The 23,944-nt window shown below is 42.9% G+C and overlaps 1 protein-coding gene across 1 annotated transcript; it reads left to right on the forward strand.

Moving 5' to 3' along the window:
* Positions 1–1,778: 1,778 nt before the first annotated feature.
* vgll2b (vestigial-like family member 2b) lies at positions 1,779–23,449 on the forward strand. The gene is made up of 4 exons (XM_055160348.1): positions 1,779–1,865; positions 5,346–5,700; positions 18,690–19,118; positions 23,286–23,449. The coding sequence occupies exons 1-4, from the start codon at positions 1,779–1,781 to the stop codon at positions 23,327–23,329; spliced, it is 915 nt and encodes a 304-aa protein (XP_055016323.1). The 3' UTR covers positions 23,330–23,449.
* The last annotated feature ends 495 nt before the right edge of the window (positions 23,450–23,944 follow it).

Below are 23,944 nucleotides of genomic sequence, written 5' to 3' on the forward strand. Positions count from 1 at the left end.
TTTTTGTTCCGGCTTTAAATCCTCGATCTCGGGAATCGTTGCCAACACAGAATGTATGTCTCTTCGCTGATTGGCCGGTGCCCGAACTCGCTCTTCGGGGTTTTTGTGAGCCGTCTGGTGTATTCTGATTCCTGATCTAGTCGCTGGAGAGAAATGAAATTGAGCGGAGGCACTAGGGGGCGCCAGACGGGCTAAAAATTATCTGACTTTTTGTACTTAAAATATGAAAATACATCTTGTTGCACTTAAAATAAGAAAAAAAAAATCACATTCACATTCACAAATTCACATATTTTTTTTATTTTTTGTCAGTCATGTCAAGTAAATTTGAGTATATTAGTGCATATTACTAATGTATAGCTTTTATATTAGGTCTGCAATGATAATATTAAGTAGAAATATAAATAAAAACAATACTTGTGTCTCCGGAAATATGCGATTAAAAACGATCTGCCAGTGGAACAAGACTTTTTGTAGTTAAAATCTGAAAATACATCTTGCTGCACTTAAAATAAGAAACAAAATCGAATGTTGCTTGAATTAAGAAAAACACACTTATTTTTAGGGATGTGCAAAAATATTGAAATATCCATATATCGTATCGAGTATTTTTGGTGTATTTTACTCAATTATTTTGTTACAGCGCTACAGTTTTTTGCTTCTTCAGAGGAAGGAAACTTTTTTTTATGCGAAACATTTTGACATTTTCACTATTTTGATGATTAAAATGTTTGTGTTTCATATTCACTTTGCACAAGAAGTAGTTTAACAAAGACTTTTTGTATCACAGCCATGATTTACACATAATTTTTCTTTGAACCGTATCAAATCGATTTGAAATATATCGTATCGAATCGAAAGTTCACTCTATCAAGATATATATCGTATCGTGGCCTGTGTATCGATGTATGTATCGTATCGGCAGCTTCTGAATAACACCCAGCCCTACTTATTTTACTGGTCGATAATTTCACTTGTCAAGTTGAATCGACTAAAATAAAGTCAAATGTTCGTAATTTAAGTCATTTTAACTTAACTAGAAACTGCTTTTTTTCCCAGTGAAGTGTGAAATTACCAGCCTTTTCTCCAAACTCCAGTGTTGCGACACACAGTTCGAGAACAGCATGAAAATAACAACACAGGACACTTTAACTATAACATATGTAACCATAAAACACAAAACCGGGGAGGTGCGGGGAGTGAACGATCTGATCTGATCTTTACACCGGATACTCGTCCTGATGCAACTGGAGTTTGGAACCCACGCGGGGCGCTGCGAGTCCTGTGGGTTTGTTTTCTAATGGGAATTCAAGACGAGGCCAAAACTCAAAGATAAACACTTGACTGGAGGGAAAAAAGATGAGCCCGAGTCGCACCTCAGCGTGATGGTGTAATGCCCCGAACGTCAACATTCTGACACTCTGTTTGCCTACAGCGTAATTGCCCCGTGTCATTAGTGTTGTGTAAGGATGAGGAGGGGGTTTGAGGAAGAGGAGGGGGGTAGGAGGGAGGGCTCGCGCTCTGGACAGGACCCTCGTGCCTGCTCCATAAACTTGCATATGCGCGTTGGCAGCTGCCCGGAGCGCACCGTGGAAGGGGAAGAGCGCTCGGACACGCCAGAGGATTTTTTTTTTTGGGGTTTGTTTTTGGTTTTCCAGCGAATCTCCCGCGACTCCTCCCGCTGTTTGCTCCGTGGGAAACGCGGATGGTGAGCGCGCGGGTCCCTCTTTGAGCTGAGGTCGCTATCACCGCAGCTGCAGAGTCCGCGCCCGTTTACCATGAGCTGTTTGGATGTTATGTACCCAGCCTATGGACATTACGCACCGTACGCACCGAGCGCTCCTGCCTTCATCAACAGCTTACAGGTACGCCGCGGCTTTGCAACTAAACACGGTGTCAAAATGTCGAAATGGATGCCAGAAATCGGTTATGTTTAAATGAAAAATGTTTTGATTTGCAAAGATTTGGTTTTGAGCGGCTGCGCGTAAAACTCTGGATTTACGCACGAAGATTGTCTTGCACATATTCACATATTTTTCATTTTTTTGCAAGTTACCTCAAGTAAATTTTAGTATATTAGTGCATATTACTAATGTATAGCTTTTAAATTAGGTCTGCAATGAAAATATTAAGTACAAATATAAAAAACAACACTTAAGTCTCTGGAAATCTGCGATTAAAAAGACAAAGACAAGCCTTTAATATGGAGTGGGTGACGTACTGTGACAGGTTATAAGTCTGTTTTTATAGAGCAATGGACCCCTAAAAGTGCAAGTATCCCTGCGTAAAATCTGTGATAGTTGCGTAAATGCAGGTGGATTTGCAGCGAGCTCGTTGGCGAAAAAGTTCGTGCGCAAAGTTGGCGTTATTGGGTGAGTATTAGCGCAGAATCGATTGCGTGTTTATGAGCAGCGGCATGTGTTATGTCTGTAGAGTAAATATAGCAGGGTGCTGTAACTGCGCGGACAAGCCAAGCAATGACTTCATTTGGAAAGGCACACAGCGCGGCACAAGGTTAGCGCAGACGTGCTCCAGGAAGACCAAATCCGAATCATCTGTTTACAAGTCATGCGATAATTGCTTTACAGTGAGCAGCGAGGGATTAAAAAGGAAGGAAACTAAACTATAATACAACTATTTAAGTATTTTAATATGTATTATTAACAGAAATAGCGGTGTAGCTCTGCAGGTCGAAAATATGAACAAAAATTTCAGCTCAATCACGACAAATTACTACAGGAATGCACAACTAATACACAATAAATTAAAATAAAAAAAAAAAGTATAAATGTATAAAAGTCTCATTTCAAACTGACAATGTGAAGTATTCCTAGAAGAATTCCTCTGTAAAATCTTTAAAGCAGATTTCTAAGTAACTACAGTCAACTACAATCGAATGAACGTTTACGATGCTGTAAATTGTTTGTCTGGAGATTTTGTGCCTGAAATATTCCGCAATGTGGCTTTAAATTTGCAGAAAACAAGCAGGTGATGCAACCGGGCCGAGTTACAAGCCATATCTGCGGAGAGGTGGCTTAACTCACAGGAAGAAGTAACGCTTTTTGGATAAATATTAGATAAATTTGATAAATAAGACACATATATTTGATTAAAATATTGGATTAACGTTTCTTGCAGCGTCTTGCGTGTTAAAGAACCTGATTTGAACTGATTCTAATTTAGATAAACACTCTTTACGTCATACATTATTTAGTAAAAGTAAAAGTAAATATGAAATGTAAGGCTGTCGTATATAATCTGTCCATTTTATGAAGCATTTTGTAGTGCATAAAGTCGTAAACTAATGCATAAACTACTGGCAGATTCACCTTTTTTCTTTCAGTCTGGTTCACGCTGCTTAAAGACAAAGTATTTTATTTCTGTTTGGTATTGACTTCTATCATACAACATATTTAGATCATCATGTTACCTTTTATAGTTTTAAGAAGAGTTTTTTTCACGTTTCATCTCACTAACGAACCTAATGCACATCACGTCGGGTTTGTGAAGTCGGCGCGTGCAGTTTTGTGTCATTTCGTGCTTGTATTTTGATGGAGAACTGTCGGCCGGGGGTGGAGCCGTGTGCAGGATCGAAACGTGCCTGGGAGAGATCTCTAGATTACTCAAACATGCATGGATAAGAAAACCTCTTCATGCTTTTGATTAGAATATGACATTATAACATGGTAGAAAGTAAAAGGAAACACCTCCTGTTTAAAATAGAAAGAAAGATTGGAGAACTATAAGGAAACAAATGTGTAGTGGGGAAACTTTCCTTGTGCCGGGTCTGCTGTGGTTGCAGCGTGTGTGGTGTTTTGGACGTGTGTCTTCCATAAAAGAGACTCAAAAATACTGTGTTCCTCGATAATTTATTGGCATACTTTATAACCACCCAAAATACACAGATTCAGCCTCCACAGACGACGGTCAAAAGACGCTGCGACACCTGTGTGCACCTTTTCCTCCTTTTTCTAGAGCAGGTAACATGGATCTATTAAAATAACTGGAGGTTGTTGCTGTTTGTAGCTTTCTCCAGTTGTTGTAGTGACACTCACTGTTGCTTCAGCGGAAAAAATTTCCTGGGCTAAGAAAGGATTTTTGTCATAGAGGCAATGTAATCACAAACTGCTCGTGTTCGGCCCTGTCAGCCAACCAAATCTCCACAAACAAAATCTCCACAAACAAAATCTCCACAAACAAAATCTCCAGGCTTATTCTGCATTAAAACTGCTGACTGATCTGTACAAACGTTTTCTGAAATGTGTCGCGGACGTGTTTCAAATGCGAACTTAGAACAGAGTGTCAGAAAAAAGTATGGAGTATAAAAGCGTTCAGAAATATTTGTGTGCAGAGGATAGAAATCCGTAGCCTGATTCATCAGACGGTTTCACTTTGTGGAAACCGTCTGACCTCACAGCGTTAGGATTTGTTCGCTCGATGGTAGGCGGGTACTTTTTTTATTTAACCAATCGCTGCTATTTGGTCGTGACGTATGTAATGCACCGCTAATGGGATTAAATGGTATATTAAACTTTTCCCAAATCCTGTAGGAAGAAGGACAATAACGTCTTTCCTCTTCACCAAACATTCTCTTTGTTCCGGCTTTAAATCCTCGAGCTCAGGAATCATTGCCAACACAGAATATCTGGCTCTTCTCTGATTGGCTGGTGCCCAGGGTTCTTGCAAACCGTTTAGTGTATTCTGATTCCTGACCTAGTCGCTGTAGAGAAATTAAATTGAGCGAAGGCACTAGGTGGCGCCAGACTGACTATGACATGGCACCTACAGCTTTCAAAAATGTTGGATTTTTTGGTGATTTTAGATCATAAATGTTTTCTCAGCTCAAAGTCCTTCAGTTGCCTTAAATATGTTAAATTTTTTTTTTATATCGTTAGCTCTGGCTCAGCTCTGCTCTAGATCCTCTCGCTCTGATTGGTCAAAGTGATCACATGATACACGAGGCTGTGCTCTGTGCGTGCATTTGCGTTGGCACAGGCCCACAGGAAATAAGACACTACTGCACATGATCAATCGACCCACAGACACCGGAAGAACCTCGTCGGGTTCAAGGTGAATCTGGAGTCATGCACCGTTGAGCTCGGACCATTGACCTTTTAAAACCCCGGGGCTTGGCAGGTCATTACATTAGAACATTAGATCTAGCGCCTCACGGTGGTGGGAGGTACAAAGGTGTAAAATGGCTCCAACGAACTCCAGACACTCTCGCACACGGCTGTTTCTGTGTCAAAAAGTTCAAACTAAAACATGGTTCAAACTCAGGTACGAGCCGTTCAGTGTGACTTTTCTCAGAGATAAACCCGTGTCCTCCTGCCCGTGTCCCCCAGGCCCCCGCTGCTGTGACGCCCTCTCACTGCAGAGATCGCATGGACACCTCCAGGGGCCCCGACGGTCTGCCCGGGGGCCCAGGCGCTTCCTCCTCGTCCTCCTCCTCTTCCACCGCCTCCTCGCTGTCCTCCCCGGCCCCGTCCTCCTACACCCCCGCCGGCCCCAGGTCAGAGGAGGGCCCTAAAGACAAACCGGCGGGGGCCCCTGAAGCCGAGTACCTGAGCTCCAGATGTGTGCTCTTCACGTACTACCAGGGGGACATCAGCAGCGTGGTGGACCAGCATTTCTCCAGGGCCCTCAGCTCCTACATGGACGGAGAGGGCAAGAGGCGGGCCCCCGAGTCCCACGGAACAGGTACAGCAAACACCACTCGCAAGCAGGGCTGAAGGATTTGGGATTTAGTTTTTTTTGACAGACTTATGTTTTAATAAAAGGATTCAAATTCAAAAAGTCACATTTTAAAAGTGTCCACAAGAATTGGTTAAAAGACAGAAGCATGAATAATCCGTGTATCATTCAGTCATTTGTTTTTCAATATAAAACCAAAAATAAGAAAATGAAAAAAAAAAACAAAAACAGTTTTCTTCATTATTTGTCTCCAAAACCAAAATGAAAAAACAGATAATGATTCGTTTTTTCAGTTTTCGATTTTGTGTTTAAATGAAAAATGGAAAAAATGGATAACGATCGATTCCCGTTTACGTGACTTCCGTGACTGCGATGCTGGACTTTTGTGCCGCATATGGACTGAACCAGGACTCATCCAGGTCCGGGACCAGACTGGGGCCAGAACGAGACCAGAGCAGGATCAGAGTGAACTCCGAGTTTTGACTCCTGGTCCCGGTTTCAGTTCTGATCTCAGTCTCGGTCTGGTTGCGGTCTGGTCCCGGTCTCAGTAGCGATCTGGTCCCATTCTGGTCCTGGTCTGGTCCCGGACCTGGATCAGTCCGTATGCGGCACAAAAGTCCGGCATCGCAGTCACAGAAGTCATGTAAACGGGAATCGATTGTTATCCGTTTTTTTCCATTTTTCGCTTGTGAGCAGTGAAAACTGTCAAGTATGAAAACAAACTCTTGGTCTGAAAAAGAACCTAATAACATAAATGATCAGAAGACCACATGAACCTCATCGGACGGTTATTTCAATGTGTTTATGATTAATCTTGCAGCCCTGTTCTGAAGTCAGGAGTTTAAGTCAGTTTTAAGAAATGACATGAGGTTCCTCGTGGTTCCTTAGACGAGACTTAAAACCAGGGAGGACAGGACCTTCTCTGTGGTCGGTTCCAAACACTAGAAAACTCTGCCCCCACAGTGGAGAGTTTTAAGTCTCGTTTTAAGACCCACTTTTATTCTCTGTGGCTTTTTACACTGTGTTAGTCTTGTGCTCCTCTGTGCCTTTTATTTTATTGTACTACTTTACTGCAGTTTTATGATTTTTATGGTGTTGCTTTTATTGAGTTTACTGGTTTTATTGTTTTGGGACTGGACACATGGTCACTTTTTGCTTTTTGAAAATCTAGAAAAACTTGAAAAAGTAGGGCTGGGTGTCATTAAGAAGTTGCTGATACGATACAGACCTTGATACGATACGATACACACCTCGATACGATACGTACACACTCGAGGTTTCGATTCGATTCGGTACGATATATTTCAAATCAATTTGATACGGTTCAATAAAAATAAAGGTTGTGATACTAAAAGTCTTTGTTAAACCACTTCTTGTGCAAAGTTAAAATGAAACACACAACATTTTAATCACCAAAACAGTGAAAATGTCAAATGTGTCACATAAACAACAAAACTGTTGCACTGTAACAAGATAATTGAGTAAAATAAACCAAAAAATACTCTTGGCAATATATCGATACAGCAGCCCACAATATCGATACTGAATCATCACATTAAACAATACAATATATCGATATTTTTGCACACACCTACTAACAACTAGCCTGATTCATCAGCCGGTTTCACTTCGTTTTACTTTGTAGAAACTGTCTGACCTCACAGTGTTAGAATTTGTCCGTTCGACAGTAGGCAGGTACTTTTTTAATTTAACCAATCGCTGCGATTTGGTCGTGACGTCTGTAATGCTCCGCTAACAGGGTTAACTGGGATATTAAGCTTTCCCCAAATCCCGTAGGAAGAAGGACAATAACGTCTTTCCCCTTCATAAAATTCACCAAACATTCTCTTTGTTCCGGCTTTAAATCCTTGATCTCGGGAATCGTTGACAACACAGAATGTCTGTTTCTTCGCTGATTGGCTGGTGCCCGGACTCACATTTCTGAGGTTCTTGCAAACCGTCTAGTGTTTTCTGATTCCTCATCTAGTCGCTGGAGAGAAATGGAAATTGAGCAGAGGCACTAGGTGGTGCAAGCCTGGCTAAGAAATTCGTGCATATTTGGGAAATCTGTGCATATTTGTCTGTAGTTGAGCATTTACTGTTTTAGTCCTGGTTCAGTCCTGGTTTAGTCCTGAGTCCTGCGGAGGCACAAGCTGGTGACAGTCTGACTAACTAACAACCCTGAATGAGACAAACTTCCCGTCAAGTCCGGACTCACATTTACCTGTGCATGAGCCTGTCACGATCACGCCAAATACAGACAACACATGACAACTCTGAAACCAAACCATGAAGCAGAAATACCTCCCAAAACTTTTCTAAAGGTACAATATAGTTAAAAATATGAGCTGCAACAGTGAAGTAATTTGTTTGTATTTATAATGAGGCGAAGAAGTACATTTTTCAAACTTCTTCAGCTCAAATCTTAGTGTCAAATCTTACTGTGATCGTGCAGAAAAAGAACCAGAGTAAGAACAAAGAAAAAGTACCTGGGTATTTGAGCGCAGTGAGTTTGGACATTTGGTTGATGGACAGTTGGACATTTGGACAGTTGGACAGTGGGTGAGTCTTATTTTAGGGCCACACAAGATGAGCCGACACTTCAGACAGAGACAGGTGATGGTCAGGTGACAACTGCCGTCCAATCAGAGGTCAGGGCAGGGGTCAGCTGGTAAACAGGTCAGGGCTGCAGACAGAGGGTCGCCCGGCTGTGGGCACGAGGCACGAGGCGGCTCACGGGGCATGGGACGGGTTTGTTATTCATAGAGAAGAAGCGCTCACCATCTTTGACCAGGATGAGACTAGACCAGGACTTTAACCGGGTCTGAACCAGGACTAGACCAGAACTGGAGTAGATTTGTCATCGTATTTAAGTTTCGTGAGATTTCTAATCGGTATAATTCAGATAATTTACCTTGACTATGATTATATTCCACTTGCAAATGTTTTGTCTTGAAACTAGATGTAATTTCTTGAAGCAGGACAGAAACTTCAATGAACTAACAATTTAAAATCATGTCTTAATTCGAGAAATATGTTTTCTTACTGTCTTTACTTATTTTATAGCAAACATAATGAGCTTGTGGTTGCTCTGTAGTTGCACTTTATGACACCCGTGGATCATTATGTCGTCATTTGCACATTTTAAATTGAAATACTGATCTAAAATGACTTAATAAAAGAAACAAGTCCATCAACTATCGTTTTTTATATCTGTGCAGTGTATAAAATAACAAATAATGAGATGTCATCACTCTCACTGGAAGCACAGAGCTTGTTTTGTGTCCACTTTGAACGCAGCGATTAAGGCTGCACGGTTAATTTCAATCTAATCAAGATCACAGTTTGAATGGACACAGAGGCTGCAATTTTTGAAGTACCATCATTTCTTCCACAAACAAAATCTCCAGGGTTATTGTGCATAAAAACTGCTCACCCTGTAGTTTAGATTTGTACAAACACAGTCTGAAATGTGACGTGGACGTGTTTAAAACAGAATGTCAGAAAAAAGTATGGAGCACTGTATGAAAACTTTCAGAAATATTTGTGTGCAGAGGATAGAAATCCATAGCCTGATTCATCAGCCGGTTTCACTTCGTAGAAACCGTCTGACCTCGCAGCATTAGGATTCGTTCGCTCGATGGTAGGCGGGTTTTTTATTTAAGAAGGGCAATAACGTCTTTCCCCTTGATAAAATTCATCGAAACATTCTCTTTGTTCCGACTTTAAATCCTCAATCTCGGGAATCGTTGACAACACAGAATGTTTGTTTCTTTGCTGATTGGCTGGTGCCCAAACTCACACTTAAGGGATTTTTTCAAACTGTCTAGTGTATTCTGATTCCTGACCTAGTCGCTGGAGAGAATTGAAATTGAGCAGAGGCACTAGGTGGTGCCAGCCTGGCTAAGAAATCCATGCATATTTGGGAAATCTGTGCATATTTGTCTGTAGTTGAGCATAAAATAAATATTCGTAAAAATCTGGAGTGAGTCCAGTCGTACATAAAATGTGTTATGTGTATTTTATCCATCAGAATACGAATTGAAAAGTTACGACGTCAAGAATTACAATCACGAAATGAAAATCTACGATTATTTACTGTTTTAGTTCTGGTTCAGTCCTTGTTCAGTCCTGGTTCAGTCTTGGTTTAGTCCTGGTTTGTTCAGTCCTGGTTCAGTCCATATGTGGTGCAAAAGTCCAGCATTTTGATCAATGTTGATGTTGTATTTTTTTTATATTTGCCGTAAATTCGTACTGAAAAAAGCGTAATCGTACATTTTCATTTTGTGATTGTAATTCTTGACGTCGTTTTCAATTCATATTCTGATGGATAAAATACATTTTATGTACGACTGGACTCATTCGAGAGTTTACAAATATTTATTTTATGCTCAACTACGGACAAATATGCACGAATTTCTATCTTATGCACGCAAATATTTCTGAAAGCTTTCTTACTCCATAAAAAAGCCCTTGTAGCTGTGGTCAGATGAGTTTCCGTGCGAGTGTGGGTGCATGCGAACAACACAATGCAGCGGACGAGAACAGAGCATTTGTCCGTGCACAGTGCGGCGCTGCTTTTGACAGCGCTGACCCTGCTCTCCTTGTAGGGCCAGGGGCAGGGGCTCCCGGCGTCCTACCCCACGCGTCCTGCCCCACAACAGGCTAAGTTTGAACACCGGCGTAAGCCCCCAGCCCCGCGCTAGTGTCGCCTTCAACACCCGGCCGCTCCAGCCCCGCTCCCACAATGCACTCCTCCTCCCTCCTCCCTCCCTCCTTCCTCCCCTCACACGTATAACACTGACATACTGTGCGATATAGGCGCGCGAGGAAACACTAGCCCGGTTTTCGCTGCTCTATCTAAATATAAAAGTATACGGCCAAAAAAGTGCAGAATGGCTCAGTGACATTCTGTTCAAGGGCGAGAGGGGAGGAGGAGGAGGAGGAGGAGCGGAGGGAGGAGGGGGCAGAGACAACAACAGGTGGGGACAGTAGAAGAGATTTGGGGTGGCGGGTGCACAGAAAGAGGGAGAGGAGCTGGATCAGAACAATTTCGTAATCGGTGTTGAGTATCGAGTCTGTTTGTCAGTGCTGAATTTGTGTTTTTAGAAATGTTAGTATCCTGACAGCGAGACAGTGCCCAGATTTCAGACTCTCCTCTTGCATCTGCGATCACCTACCTGAGATTTACTCCTCAGAGTCAGTTCTTGAGACGGTTGAAAGAGTCTTCGCGAGGTTATGTTCTGCACAGACCTGCTCACCTCACACGGCACCAGGTTTAAACGTTTTGCTCTTGTGGTGTTTTGCTCTGAGCCTGCAGATTGAGGCTTTAGTTTCTTCTGCATATTGTGCCACAGGTGATGGACAAAATATGACATTTCTTTATCGTACATTGTGTTGACAACAGTGGAGACACACACTGGTGAAACTGGACTGTGTGTGTTTGTGAATGAGTGAGTGGTTCTTTGATTAAAGCCCCTTCTGTGGTAGAAAAGATCTGCATAATTTAAGTCAAGTTGAGTCATTTTACTTATAGCACATTTAAAACCAACCATAACAAGTTGCACCAAGGTTCTTTACATCATGAAACACAACAAATTTAATATTTATTGTGATTTTAGCCGAGCGTGATGGATGAATTTAACTCATCGTTTATGGAACAAACCATTTTGCATTGGAGCTCTGTAACACTTTATTTTGTAATTGTGTTTTTATACGTGTTTTGTGGATGAATGAAATGTGAAATGTATAAACCAGCCTCTCAAATCTGCAAAGCAAATTTACCTACAGGTACGAATACAGCGACCTAACCTGACCTAACATCGTGAAACAATAACACAAATATAAAATATGTAAAATATGACGTAAAGGAGTGACTTGATATACAAAGATGAGAGACTAAAGTAGAGCTCGTGGGCTGTTGAACGCCATCATGAAAAAAAAAAGGGTTTTTAGGAGGGTTTTAAAGTGAGGTAAGGAGGAGCAAGATCTCAGAGGGCATTCCAGAGCTTAGGGAGAGAGAAAAAACAACAGAAAAATCTCGGCCTGCCTTGGTTTTGAGGCAGGACGGTGGACGGAGAGAGTTGAGAGAGTTAGGAGGAAAAGGAAGAAGGAAATTTGTCCTCTGAATTTGACCCATCCTTTTATGCCACTGGAGCAACGGGTGCTTCAGTGCAGCGCCTGAGGATCATCTCCAGATCTTGAGTTAGTCTTAATCAGGACGACCTTAAGCCCGATTTATGGTCGTGCGTCAAATTGTCTGGACTGTCAGGACGAGTCTGCGTCGCCGTAAACACAAACGCAATTCTAACCTCCAAGAAGTGTTGTGCTGCGAATTACTTTGAGGTGCACAGATCTCGACGCAGATCTGCAAATCAAAAACAACAGGTGACAAGGTGACGGCGGCTGGGAGTGTGCAAAAATATTGAAATATCATTATATCAAATCGTTTAATGTGATGATACAGTATCGATATCGCGGGCTGCTGTATCGATGTATCGCCAAGAGTATTTTTTGGTATATTTTGCTAAATTATTTTGTTACAGCGCTATGGTTTTGTTGACCAGAAGTGGTTTAACAGAGTTTTTCAGAATCACAGTGATGATTCAGCCATTATTTTTTTTATTGAACCATATCGTATCAAATTGGAAGCACACTGTATCGAGATATGTATCGTATTGTGGCCTATGTATCGAGGTATGTATCGTATCGGCAAATTCTTCATGATACCCAGCAACAGCAGCAGTGTGCGTTGAGTCAAATCAGAACTGTAATTCAGTCTTTACCTGGAGGATTTGACCTCTGGGTTGCTGGGTTGATCGGGGAAACCCACCCTGACACACAAACCCTGCACAGAAAAGCCCAGGTGACACATGAGTCGAACCTGGAACTGTTCTGCCGTGAAGCGAAGTGCTAAGCCACTAAGCCACCCAAGGCCAAATCAACACCCCAAAGCTGCGTGCGTGAGCGCCGACCCGATTAGAAGAGACTCTGGTGAGGGCGGCGGCGGGCTTCATTCCTCTGTGCATCTGGAGCTCTGCTGGACGGGTGTCATGTGTGAGGTGAAGGTCCAAACACTTCTCATGCTGAGCTGAATCCTCCTGTGACCCTCAGAACACAGAACGAGTAATGTGATCAGATTAAAGGGCCCATGTCATACAAAATAACTCTTTTCACATTGTATCTTCTGCACATAAACAAGCACAATTTGGGTTTTGGAACATCCATTACACCAGGGTGTCAAACTCATTTTGTTCCGGGGGTCGTATCCAACCTACTTTGATCCCAAAGTGTCTGGATCAGAAAACTCATGTCATATAAACCCCCAAAAATACAATAAGTTCAAATATTTGTGCAGAGAAACACAAATCTATTACAGAAATCTTTTTTAATTGATGAACTCTTTCTTTTACAAAATATTATAATATTATGAACAACCTGAAACTTTAAGAAAAATACAATTTCAACACAATATTTTAACATGAACTTGTTTGTAAATAGGAAAAAGTAAATTTTTGTTGTAAAATCCTGCACTCGGCTCCACTTTTCTCATGTTGAACATTTTTCTGATGAGGGTGTCACGGTCAACAGTCAAAACGATCGTCCTTTAAGAGCGTTTGGAAAGAGACAAGTCTTCATTTGTGCTGCTCTGGTGGGAGGGGCCACGTACAGAGACGCTGGAGATGCTGGTATGCTCAGCGCCGTAGAAAATTAACGATATTTTAATAGAAAATATAATTAGTAAATATTTTAGTAGAAAATCAGCCAAGGGCCAGTTTAAAGGTCTTGGAGGGCCGGATCTGGCCCCCGGGCCGTATGTTTGACACCTGTGCATTACACAATAGTTCTGAAATCACAGACCAGGAACAGCACAGGCTCCGCCCTCCAAACGTGACGTAGGCGACGAGTGAGCCGCCCTTCCTCCACCATCTCAGGGAGGGAGGGGGAGACAGACGTGACCCTGATAGCAGCAGGAATAAACTTTTAATCATCATGGAGATACAGCGCGTTCAGCCGCATGTGTTGGACCCGGAATCGGACGAGGACTTTGAGGAGCACGAAGCTCAAGCACCGCGTCCACGTCAGCAGAACATTACTGATTGGTAAAGTATTAATAAACACTAGTAGGTAAACTTATTATATCGTGGACACTGCAGTGTAGAACAATTAAAATAGAATAGAATAGAAAGTCTTTCTTGTCATTATACAGCAGGGGTCTCAGACTCGAGGCCCGGGGGCCAACTGCGGCCCTCGGAAGGATTTTTTGCGGCTCTCCACTTAATTCCAAAAAATAATGTCAATGTGGCCCACGGTAGATGTACACACAATCCCACCCCTCTACTGCAGGCCACACTGACAGATGAAGCTGCAATCGGTGCCTGTGCAGATTCACAACAACAGATTATTAACACAGCTTACATCCCAAAACTCATTTTACTGCAGTTGTGAAACAAGGAGTCTAAGGCTACGTTCAGACTGCAGGGCTTAAAACTCAGTTCCAATTTGTATGTGATCCGCTGTGTGAACATTAAACGGCCTGAAAGTGTCCCACATGTGACACTGGAGACTCAAGGACGTCAACCGCAGCGAGCGTCTCTGTGTTTACGAAAGTTGGTCAAACATGGATGTGAGCATTGATCACCTGGAGATTTTAAAGTTCCTCTCGTACCGGAGCCAGAACATGAACAACTTACTTGTTTTAAGGAGGAGATTGAGAAGGAGAAGGACGAGGTTTTTGGCCGTGGCGTTTTATGGGGCAGTGGCAGCGACGTCCGTTGAAAGGAACGTGTGGATGTGGAGACGGAGCCAAGAGTGGTGAGTGGAGATGTGCTTCGCTTCAGTGACAAGGAGTTCATTAACAATTTTCACCTACTTCAGCACAGAATAGTGACGTTTGTGTCTTGTTGATAACGTGTAGGTGGATGAATGCACTTTGGCCGTTCAGACTGAAGTCACGTGTCAAAAGATCAGATATGTATCAGTTTCAGGAGCACATATCCAAGTGTCCTGGGTCACATTTGAAAAAATCGGATCTGTGTCGTTCAGACTGTCATTAAAAGATCAGATACAGGAACATAGAGGCCAAAAAATCGGATTTGGGTCACTTCAGGCTGCAGTCTGAACGAAGCCTAAGTGGATCTGTTAATACAAGTACACATGCACGTACGGCGTTTTTTTTTGTGCAACCACTATTTATCGAATACTCAATGCAGCCCAGCCTCACTCAGACTTTATCTAATGTGGCCCCTATGTAATTTGAGTTTGAGACCCCTGTTAAAGAGTATAATGAAATTCAGAGCTGCTCCGTCAAAGTGCAAGAATTAATTAATACATAAAACAAATAAACAGTTCTCATTAAGTATGGTGAGAGCTTTGGGGAAGAAGATGTCCCTGAGTCTGTTGGTCTGAGCTGGAATTGACCTGAAGCTCCTGCCAGAAGGCCACAGGTTGAAGAACCATTAAGAAGTTGAAGCTTATGCTGTCGCTTTTGTTTAAGTGTTTATGTGGGAATTGTCAGACGATGCGGGGCAGAGGAGGTGGAGCGGGGGAGGGGGCGGGTGTGAAGCTCTTTCTGCTACGTCAAACGCGTCATAGGTGTATCTGCCGCGTCGTCGTTGTAGCAGCTTTAGTTCGTCGTCACGTGGGAGGGTGGCAGAAATACGCTGCAATTGGTTAAAAAAAAAAAAAAAAAACGCCGAATCAATCTAAAAACCACTTGGGCGACAAATACATCACTCTGAGAAGGTAGAAAGCTCTGAAAAGTTGATTTTGCATGAGATGGGCCCTTTAAGACCAAATACTGGAATGAGTGGATGAGAGATCACAAGCTTTTTCAGAAGGTGCATGACCACATTGCAAACAAATATTTATCGTTCATTAGTCATTAAGGAGGTCTGTTATAATCATCTTATGTTCATTTAGAGGAACTGTATACACCCTGCGCTCTCACTGTTTATAAAAGGCACAAGCACAACTGAGCCTGTGTCCCCAGAGCCTCGTCCTGCAGATAAAGACACATCCAAGTTCGTCTCATTCTCAGTTTATGTTCAGGCCTCGTGTGAAGATCAGAACCTCCAGAAGGCTGCACTAGCACTGACTCAGGACCGGCTGCAGGTGCCGGGGTTTAGATAGAGAACATTAATGCGCTCGTCTCACAGCAAGAAGGTCCTGCGTCTGATTCTGGAGCTTTCTGTGTGGAGTTTGGATGTTCTTCTTATGCCTGTGTAGGTTTTCTCTGGGTCCTCTGGTTTCCTCTACCACTAAAAAATGTACAACAAACTCTGTTCACACTTAACAAAACTTCACACAAAAAAATTAAAAACAAAAAATAAATAAATAATAATAATAATAATAAATTAATCAAAATAAATAAATAAAACTAGAAAAGCAGTCAGAGAGCGCAGACCTCCGCCAAGGACTACCCCCATTTTTTATATAAATTGCGATAAAATCAGTCTTCTGGATCAGATCCGGATCAGCCTTTGGAATATGAAAGAGGATCCCATTGTCCATCCCTGAGTCCAATTTCATGGGGTTTGGTCAATAATTAACCCAGATATTGAGAAACAAAATTTTTGGCCCCATTTACCACAATGTTAACTAAAATTTCAAAGTGATCCAGAATCCAGGATTTCTTCCGGATCAGCCCCAAAATGAAATCAGTTCTTCCTTTTCACATTTCCAACAAATCCTGAAAATTTCATCAAAATCGGTCCATAACTTTTTGAGTTATGTTGCTAACAGACAAACAAACAAACAAACAAACAAACAGACAAACGCCGGCAAAACCATAACCTCCTTGGCCGAGGTAATAATCGAGACCAAGACCAGTACGAGATCACACAGTCCCGAGACTAGGAAAAAACCAAGACCTCTGAGGGTCGAGACTGAGACAAGACCGAGACAAGACCGAGTCCAAATGTCCAAATGAGTCTGAGTCGAGACCAAGACTCTTCCTGTATAAAAACAAAGTTTAGTTATGATACTTATTAGGTCCGACTCATCCCAAATAGCGAGGAGAAATGAAAAATGCACACCAGACAAAAGCTTGGGTCTCAAGAGGTTAAAAACAAGTCTCAAGTTTTCTCAGGCTGGATCTAGACGACATGACGGCTGCAGCGACCAATTCCAACCAGTCCTCAGTTTTCATCATTTCCCCACTGACGCACAACTCCGAGCGACATCATCATGTGATTAGAAGAGACGAGACGCCAAATTCAAGATGATTCCAAACAGTCTTCATTTCACCACTGATCACATTTACTTCAGTGGGTTTGATCAGTGTCTAGAACCTCACTGGAAGTTGTCGTCACATCTTTCCAAACGTCTTCCTGATTTGTGAAAAAGAGATTCTTAACCACGTCCAGTGTTTTTGTCATGAATAGTATTTAAACATGTTTCTTGTGTCGTTTCTGGTGCTTCTGAAACAGTGGAGATATTTAAATGGCGCTGAAGTGTGAGCCTGTGCCGCTGGTGTATTGTTTCCGTGTCTTGGATGAGTTGGACAGTGTGTGATGTGATGGAGCAGATATGTGGGACACTCATGTGACTGGGACGCCCCTCTCACATGTGTCTCCATAAATCAGGGTGCGCTCCCCCCCTTCATCCCCCGCTCCCTGCTCTCTTTACCCCCTCTTCTTCCTCTCCTTCTCGAGCTGCTGCCTTGTCTCGCTGCCGTCTCGTCTCCTCCTCCCTCCCTCCCTCCCTCTGTTTCTCTCTGTTTCTCTCTGTTTCTCGTGACGTAGCTGAAAGAAGCTGTTGCGTTCCATCACATTAGGGCAGCTCTTCATGTGCAGCACGACTGTGACACATGTTCTGTCCAGGATTCTGTTCAAGTTCACGTCATACTCACCAACAGCAGTCTGTATCATTCACTCATTCGTTTTTCAAAATAAAACCAAAAATAAGAAAATGAAAAAACAGCTGTTTTCTTCATTATTTGTCTCCAAAACCAAAATGAAAAAACGGATAATGATTCGGTTTTTGATTTTGTGTTTAAATGAACAATGGAAACACTTCCATGACTGCGATGCCGGACTTTTGTGCCACATACGGACTGAACCAGGACTGAACCAGGTCCGGGACCAGACCGTGACCAGACCAGGACCAGAGCGGGACTGAGACCGGGACCACACCGGGACTGAGACTGAGACCAGACCAGGACCAGACCAGGACCAGGACGGGACCAAACCGGGACCAGACCAGAGTGGGACTTAGACCGAGACCGGACCGAAACCAGACCGAAACCAGGCCGAAACTAGGCCGGGACCAGACCGGAACCAGACCGGAGGCTCAGAGACCATGGCAGGGCCGGAGCTCGAAGCTGAGGCTCAGAGTCAAAGCTCCGGTCTGGTTTAGTCCTGGTTTTAGACCTGGTTTAGTCCTGGTTTAGTCCTAGTTTACACCTGGTTTAGTCACCTGGTTTAGTCCTGGTTTAGTCCTAGTTTACACCTGGTTTAGTCCTGGTTTTAGACCTGGTTTAGTCCTGGTTTAGTCCTGCTTTAGTCCTGGTTTAGACCTGGTTTAGTCCTAGTTTACACCTGGTTTAGTCCTGGTTTAGTCCTAGTTTACACCTGGTTTAGTCCTGGTTTTAGACCTGGTTTAGACCTGGTTTAGTCCTAGTTTACACCTGGTTTAGTCCTGGTTTAGTCCTAGTTTACACCTGGTTTAGTCCTGGTTTAGTCCTAGTTTACACCTGGTTTAGTCCTGGTTTAGTCCTAGTTTACACCTGGTTTAGTCCTGGTTTTAGACCTGGTTTAGTCCTGGTTTAGTCCTGGTTTAGACCTGGTTTAGACCTGGTTTAGTCCTAGTTTACACCTGGTTTAGTCCTGGTTTTAGACCTGGTTTAGTCCTGACCTGGTTTAGTCCTTTGTTGTAGCCTATGAGTTCTGTTCTGTACACCACTCTTCTTCTGTTACGGTGACGATGCAGATCTCCCACACGTGTCCTGATTGTCCTTGACTGACGTGTCCTGACATGAGTCTTTGTGTCCTCAGACGCCGCGTCCCCCAGCGGCAGGCGGAGCTTCCCCCCTTCCTTCTGGGACAGTAACTACCCCTCCCCTCAGCCCCGGCCGCACTGTGACCCCGCCCCCTCGTACGCCGTGGACCCGTACGCCTCGGGACTGCACCCGGGCCTGTCCCACCCGCACCCGCACGCCCACCCGCACGCCCACCCGCACCCCCCGGAGAGCTGGGGCTACGCTCAGCCTCAGTACGGCCCCCCGAGGCCCCTGCACGAACTCTACTCCCCGTCGGCCCTCGAGCCGCACTACGGGCCCCTGCTGATGCCCGCCGTCAGGCCGCCGCACCTGCCCGCCATGCCCAGCCACTACGAGGTCAGCAAACTGGAGCCGCCCGGCACCTGGCCCAGCCTCCTGCCCGCGGGGGAGGTGGGACAGAGCCTCGCCCTCAACATGGACACAGGTGAGAGAACAGATTTCACACTGCACACGGGTACACACACACACTACCGGTCAAAAGCCCTCATTTTTCCAGTTATTTATTGCAATTCAAGTGCAAGTTTCAAGTCCACTAAAGAGCTTGAAATGGTCCAAAGGTAAAAACTGAACAGACAGAGGTGAAAAAAAGCATAATGACCCAAAACACAAGTCCAAGCTCTGCCAAAACTACCATATTTTCCAGGCTCTTAGTCGCTCTGGATTATAAGACGTCATTAAATGGTCTATTTTTGAACTTTTTTCACAAATAAACCGCGTGGGACTTTAAAAAGATGCCTGTACCTCACAGCCTTAACTAGGTTGCATGCTCCAGTTGAACCACTCCTTGGGCTTGTGTACAGCTGTGTCTCATTTTCATGCATGCACTACTGACTGCATACAGCAGGGGGCAAGTTTTTTTTTATTTTTATAAAGTGTCTATTAAAGGAAACCCAACAGTGTGATGGGTGAGTGGTTTTGTTTGTTTGTTCGTTCACGGTGACTCTGGGCTTTGTTCAGTTGTGGCGTGTAGGGAGGGTGTGTCTGTCACTGGATTGTCGGCGTGTTCGCAGTGACTCAGTTGTTCAGTCGTGTCTAGAAGCGGCACGTTGCACTCGCTTTTTCGGTTTGTTCCTCTGTTCTGTTCCTCGTCGGCGTGGAGTGATGAGTGTGTCTGTGGGTGTTTTTCGATGTGCGGCCTCTGTCTGCTCCGTGTGTGTTTGTGTGTTCTGTGTTTGTGGCTTTGTAGTTTACTGAAGTCGTGCTGGGACACCTGAGTGGATTCGTGTATGGGGCGCTCTGGATTGTGGCGCGCGGTCGTATTTTGATGGGGTTGGAGGTTTACGAGCGCGTCTAATGGCCCAGAAAATACGGTACCTTAGGAAAAAAGAACAAGATGATGAGTTTGAAAACCTGGAGTGTCCAGCAGGACAGTGTCCAGACTTAAACCCCATCGAGCTGGTTTGGGATGAATTGGACAGAAGAGTGAAGCAACATTTATGGAAACTTCTGCGACAGACTTGGGAAGAACTTTCTGAGCAATATTTGATTTCTATAGACGCATCAAGAATCTCGGACTTCCAGTCACTGCCCAATTCATACTGGGAAGGATTTTCCGAAAAAGTGAGCATCAAACCTCCATGTTTGTTTTCCCAGTTGGATGTGTTTATTGTCAAAGTCGAACTTTTCAAGTCTTTTGAACCATATCACTTTTGTTTCTGGTTCTGATATTGTCATATTTTAGTTTTGGGATTCGGACATCGTTAATTGTTGTGGTTGTTGGATCCTAACAGCAGAAAACGGCTCGAGAAATTTGTTTGCGAACTCCATAAATGCAAAAGTGAATCAGATGTGTGTGACTCAAACCTCCGTTCAAACTGTTTCTCTTCCCAACGGAATTGAAAAATAGTGAAAGGTGAAGGCGAAGGGCAGTGGGCTCACTTTTTCGGAAAATCCTTCCCAGTATGGATTGCGCAATGACCGGAAGTCCGAGATTCTTGATGTGTCTATTGTAAAAAGAACGAGTCACGAGTGTTCAGCTGTTTTATCTGCCAAAGGTGAACACTTTCATGAGTCAAAAGTTTAGAATACGTTTTGGTTTATAAATTCATTCCATGATTTCTTTTTCAGCTAAAATTACTTATTTGTTCTATGCTTTCATTTCAGAGTGTAATGGCACAACATACTGAATAATTTTCAGTCAAAAACTGGAAAAAGTGTGTTCTAAAAATGTTTTACCAGTCGTGTATTTATACTTAGAGACACAAACACAGCCAGGTGAAATTTTGGACAAAACTCTTCCAGGTTTTTGCTTTATAAAACTGAAATGCTGACTCCCCGTGTTTAGTCCTCAGGTCCCTCAGGTCCCTCTGGTCCCTCAGGTCCTCAGAGTGCAGATGGTTGGAGAGGGCAGGTGTGGCTGAGAAATGCCTTTTTGAAAGAAGAACTAGATTATCATGAGCTGTAGATGCTCTTTAGCACCAGGAGGACTGTTCTGTCTCCATGGAAAAAGAGAAGGTCTAAACACAGCTTACATAAATAAACCTGTAATATATCACAATTAAATCTAAATCACACTTTGGGTTGGCACAGTTATTACTTCACAAAGGATGCAGTTATTTACAGATTAGAATGTCCTCTAAAAAGAACTAAATACCCTGTGTTTTTAGGTGTTCATGCCACAGAAAACCAGACGAGACCAAGCGCCGGCTCTAAACTCTGGAACCACTGGCCTCTTAGTATCAGATTGGCTCAGACTCAAAACTTTTTTAAAAACCTCAGTGAAAACCCATCTTTTTGCACTGGCGTTTAAAACAAATGAAGATCCCCGCCTCCTCCTCTTTATGTTTTGTACATTTGTGCAGAACTTTAGGCTGCTTCATCTCTTGTAAATGCGCTGTAAAAATAAACACTTGAGCTGTACTTTAAAATGAAAAGTTTCAGGCACTCACGAGTAAATTTGGTGAGTTACTGAATGAACTGAACCAAACTCTGATGTTTGCAACGTGAAAATCACAATTGCAACGCATTTTCGTCCAAACCCTGCAACCCCAGACCTTAAACACTTTACTCGTACATGTTGACTGAAACGTGATCTGCTGCTGAACAAGAATCACGTGTATTTATGGACACAGAGGTCTAACTACAAGGTTAGCAGGTATCTTACATAACACACAGGAGATTTTGTTTCAGATTTATTTGTAATTAATCTTGCTGCACTGATTGGCTGTGTTCAATGAGGCCGAAGGGGCAGTGTGGGAGTCCGACCCAGGGCAGATACGGCTACAGAAAGGTGTTCTCCAAACTGTTTTATAAATGCAAACATATACTACTTATATCATTTTTTTCCCCACTTTTTATTGGGTCATTTTGCAGCGCTACGAAACAAAACTTAGACCACAACCCCATGGATCATGACCGAACGGGTTTAGGCTGAAGTAAAAAGTACCAAACCCTTTTAAACAACGACAGAATTCCAAGAAAGAAAAGCGGCGCATGAGCAGCAAGTTTGCATTTACAATTTCACTTACAACTTACTGTATATACACTGCCGGTCAAAGGTTTTAGAACACCACATGGTAGGGCTGGGTATCATTAAGAAGTTGCTGATACGATACCTCGATACACTAAGCTTTCGATTCAATACGATTCAATTTAAAAATAAAGGCTAAATCATGTCTGTGATACTGAAAGTCTTTGTTAAACCACTTCTTGTGCAAAGTTCATATGAAACACAAACATTTCAATCATCAAAACAGTGAAAATGTCAAATGTGTCACAAAAACAAGTTTCCTTCCACTAAAGAAGCAACAAAACTGTAGCTGTAACAAAATAATTTAGAAAAATGTATGAAAAAATACTCTTGGTGATACAGCAGCTCATGATATCAATACTGTATCATCACATTAAATTAAATGACATATAGATATTTCAATATTTTTGCACACCCCTAGTTTATTGTGTCACTACACTCTGAAATGAAAGCTTCATAAATAACTGGAAAAATGTGGGTGTTCTAAAACCTTTGCCCGGTAGTGCACCTTTACAAAACAAAAGCGAAGGTTTTGGGGACATTTAGACGTCTATAATACATAAACCATTGTCAAGTTTTTAGTGCACAAAGTTTGGCTTCAAATTTGTACATTTACAATGGTAATAGGCATGTAATAATTGTAATGTAAATGTAGTTTTGGTTCAGTTCTTTCCTTTGTACCATTTTAAGCTCTTCATTGGACTTGAATTGCAATTTTAAAAAAAAGAAAAAGTGTGGTGTTCTAAAACTTTTGACTCGTAGTGTATAAGAGACAAAATATTAATTAAAACAAACAAAATTTAATGCGTAATTGAGTCATTTCAGAGCTCTATATCTTTCAAAACTTTATATTTTGTTAGACTTTTAAAAAATAACCACTGTGATTGTCCCATTTACTGACCCGTCTTCTTATATAATTATGATAATATAAATATATGAAGTTATACACGCCTCGGTCACATCGCTCGTGGTCATCAGAAACTGCTAATTGCCTGGTTCTTCTTTCTTCATCCTCCTCCTCCTCCTCAGCCTCTCGTCTCTTGTTCTACCGCGGCTCTGGTCCAGGATGTTTTCCCCGAAGCCGCCATGACAACCCGCCTGACCATTGTTCTCTCTCCTCAGGCCTGCCGCAGCACAAGAAAGCCAAGGAGCTCTACTGGTTCTAACGAGGCCCGGACCACCAGCCAATTAGCCCCCCCCGCCGCCTCCTCCTCCTCCCCCTCCAGATGTGTGCGCCATGGAGATAAAGAGCCGCATTACGCCCGTGTCACCGGAACAGACTTGGCACAGCGCGGTGACCTGGTTGGAATGGACTCGTATTGGACAAACGGGGGGTTGGTTCATCTCATGGTGTTATTTCAAAGATGTTTTTTTTTTTTTCTTTGTTTTTGTTGTTGTTGTTTTGTTTCCCATGTGAATTTTATTGCTTTTCATGTTTTTGTTGTTCAGATTATTTATTGCATTTTTGTGAAAATTGGTGCCACTTCGCAGTAAGGCCGGGCTGTTTGAGCGTCCCCACACGATCGAGTATTTATTTATTATCTGTTGAGGATTATTGACTGTTTTAACTGGAGAATATTCTTGGAGTAAAGAAGGGTGAAGTACGGGCAGTATGAATGTTTGCGCTATGAAAAGTCTCTGGTTCAACTCTCATCTAGAGCAAAGATTTAGGTTCTTCTTTCTTTAATTTATCTTGAATCTAAACCAGGAGTGTCAAACTCATTTTGGTCCGGGGGTCGTATCCAACCGACTTTGATCCAAAAGTGTCCGGATCAGAAAAC

Source organism: Boleophthalmus pectinirostris, unplaced genomic scaffold (genome assembly GCF_026225935.1).
Source record: "Boleophthalmus pectinirostris isolate CB_2022bp ecotype Guang Dong unplaced genomic scaffold, ASM2622593v1 HiC_scaffold_10, whole genome shotgun sequence".
Lineage (NCBI taxonomy): Eukaryota > Metazoa > Chordata > Actinopteri > Gobiiformes > Gobiidae > Boleophthalmus > Boleophthalmus pectinirostris.

Bases quoted from the DNA above. Each gene is read 5' to 3' on its own strand.
- vgll2b (XM_055160348.1), top strand. From the start codon at position 1,779: ATGAGCTGTTTGGATGTTATGTACCCAGCCTATGGACATTACGCACCG. The intron at 1,866-5,345 runs GTACGCCGCGGC...CGTGTCCCCCAG, and splicing joins CCTTCATCAACAGCTTACAG to GCCCCCGCTGCTGTGACGCC. The intron at 5,701-18,689 runs GTACAGCAAACA...TTGTGTCCTCAG, and splicing joins CCCCGAGTCCCACGGAACAG to ACGCCGCGTCCCCCAGCGGC.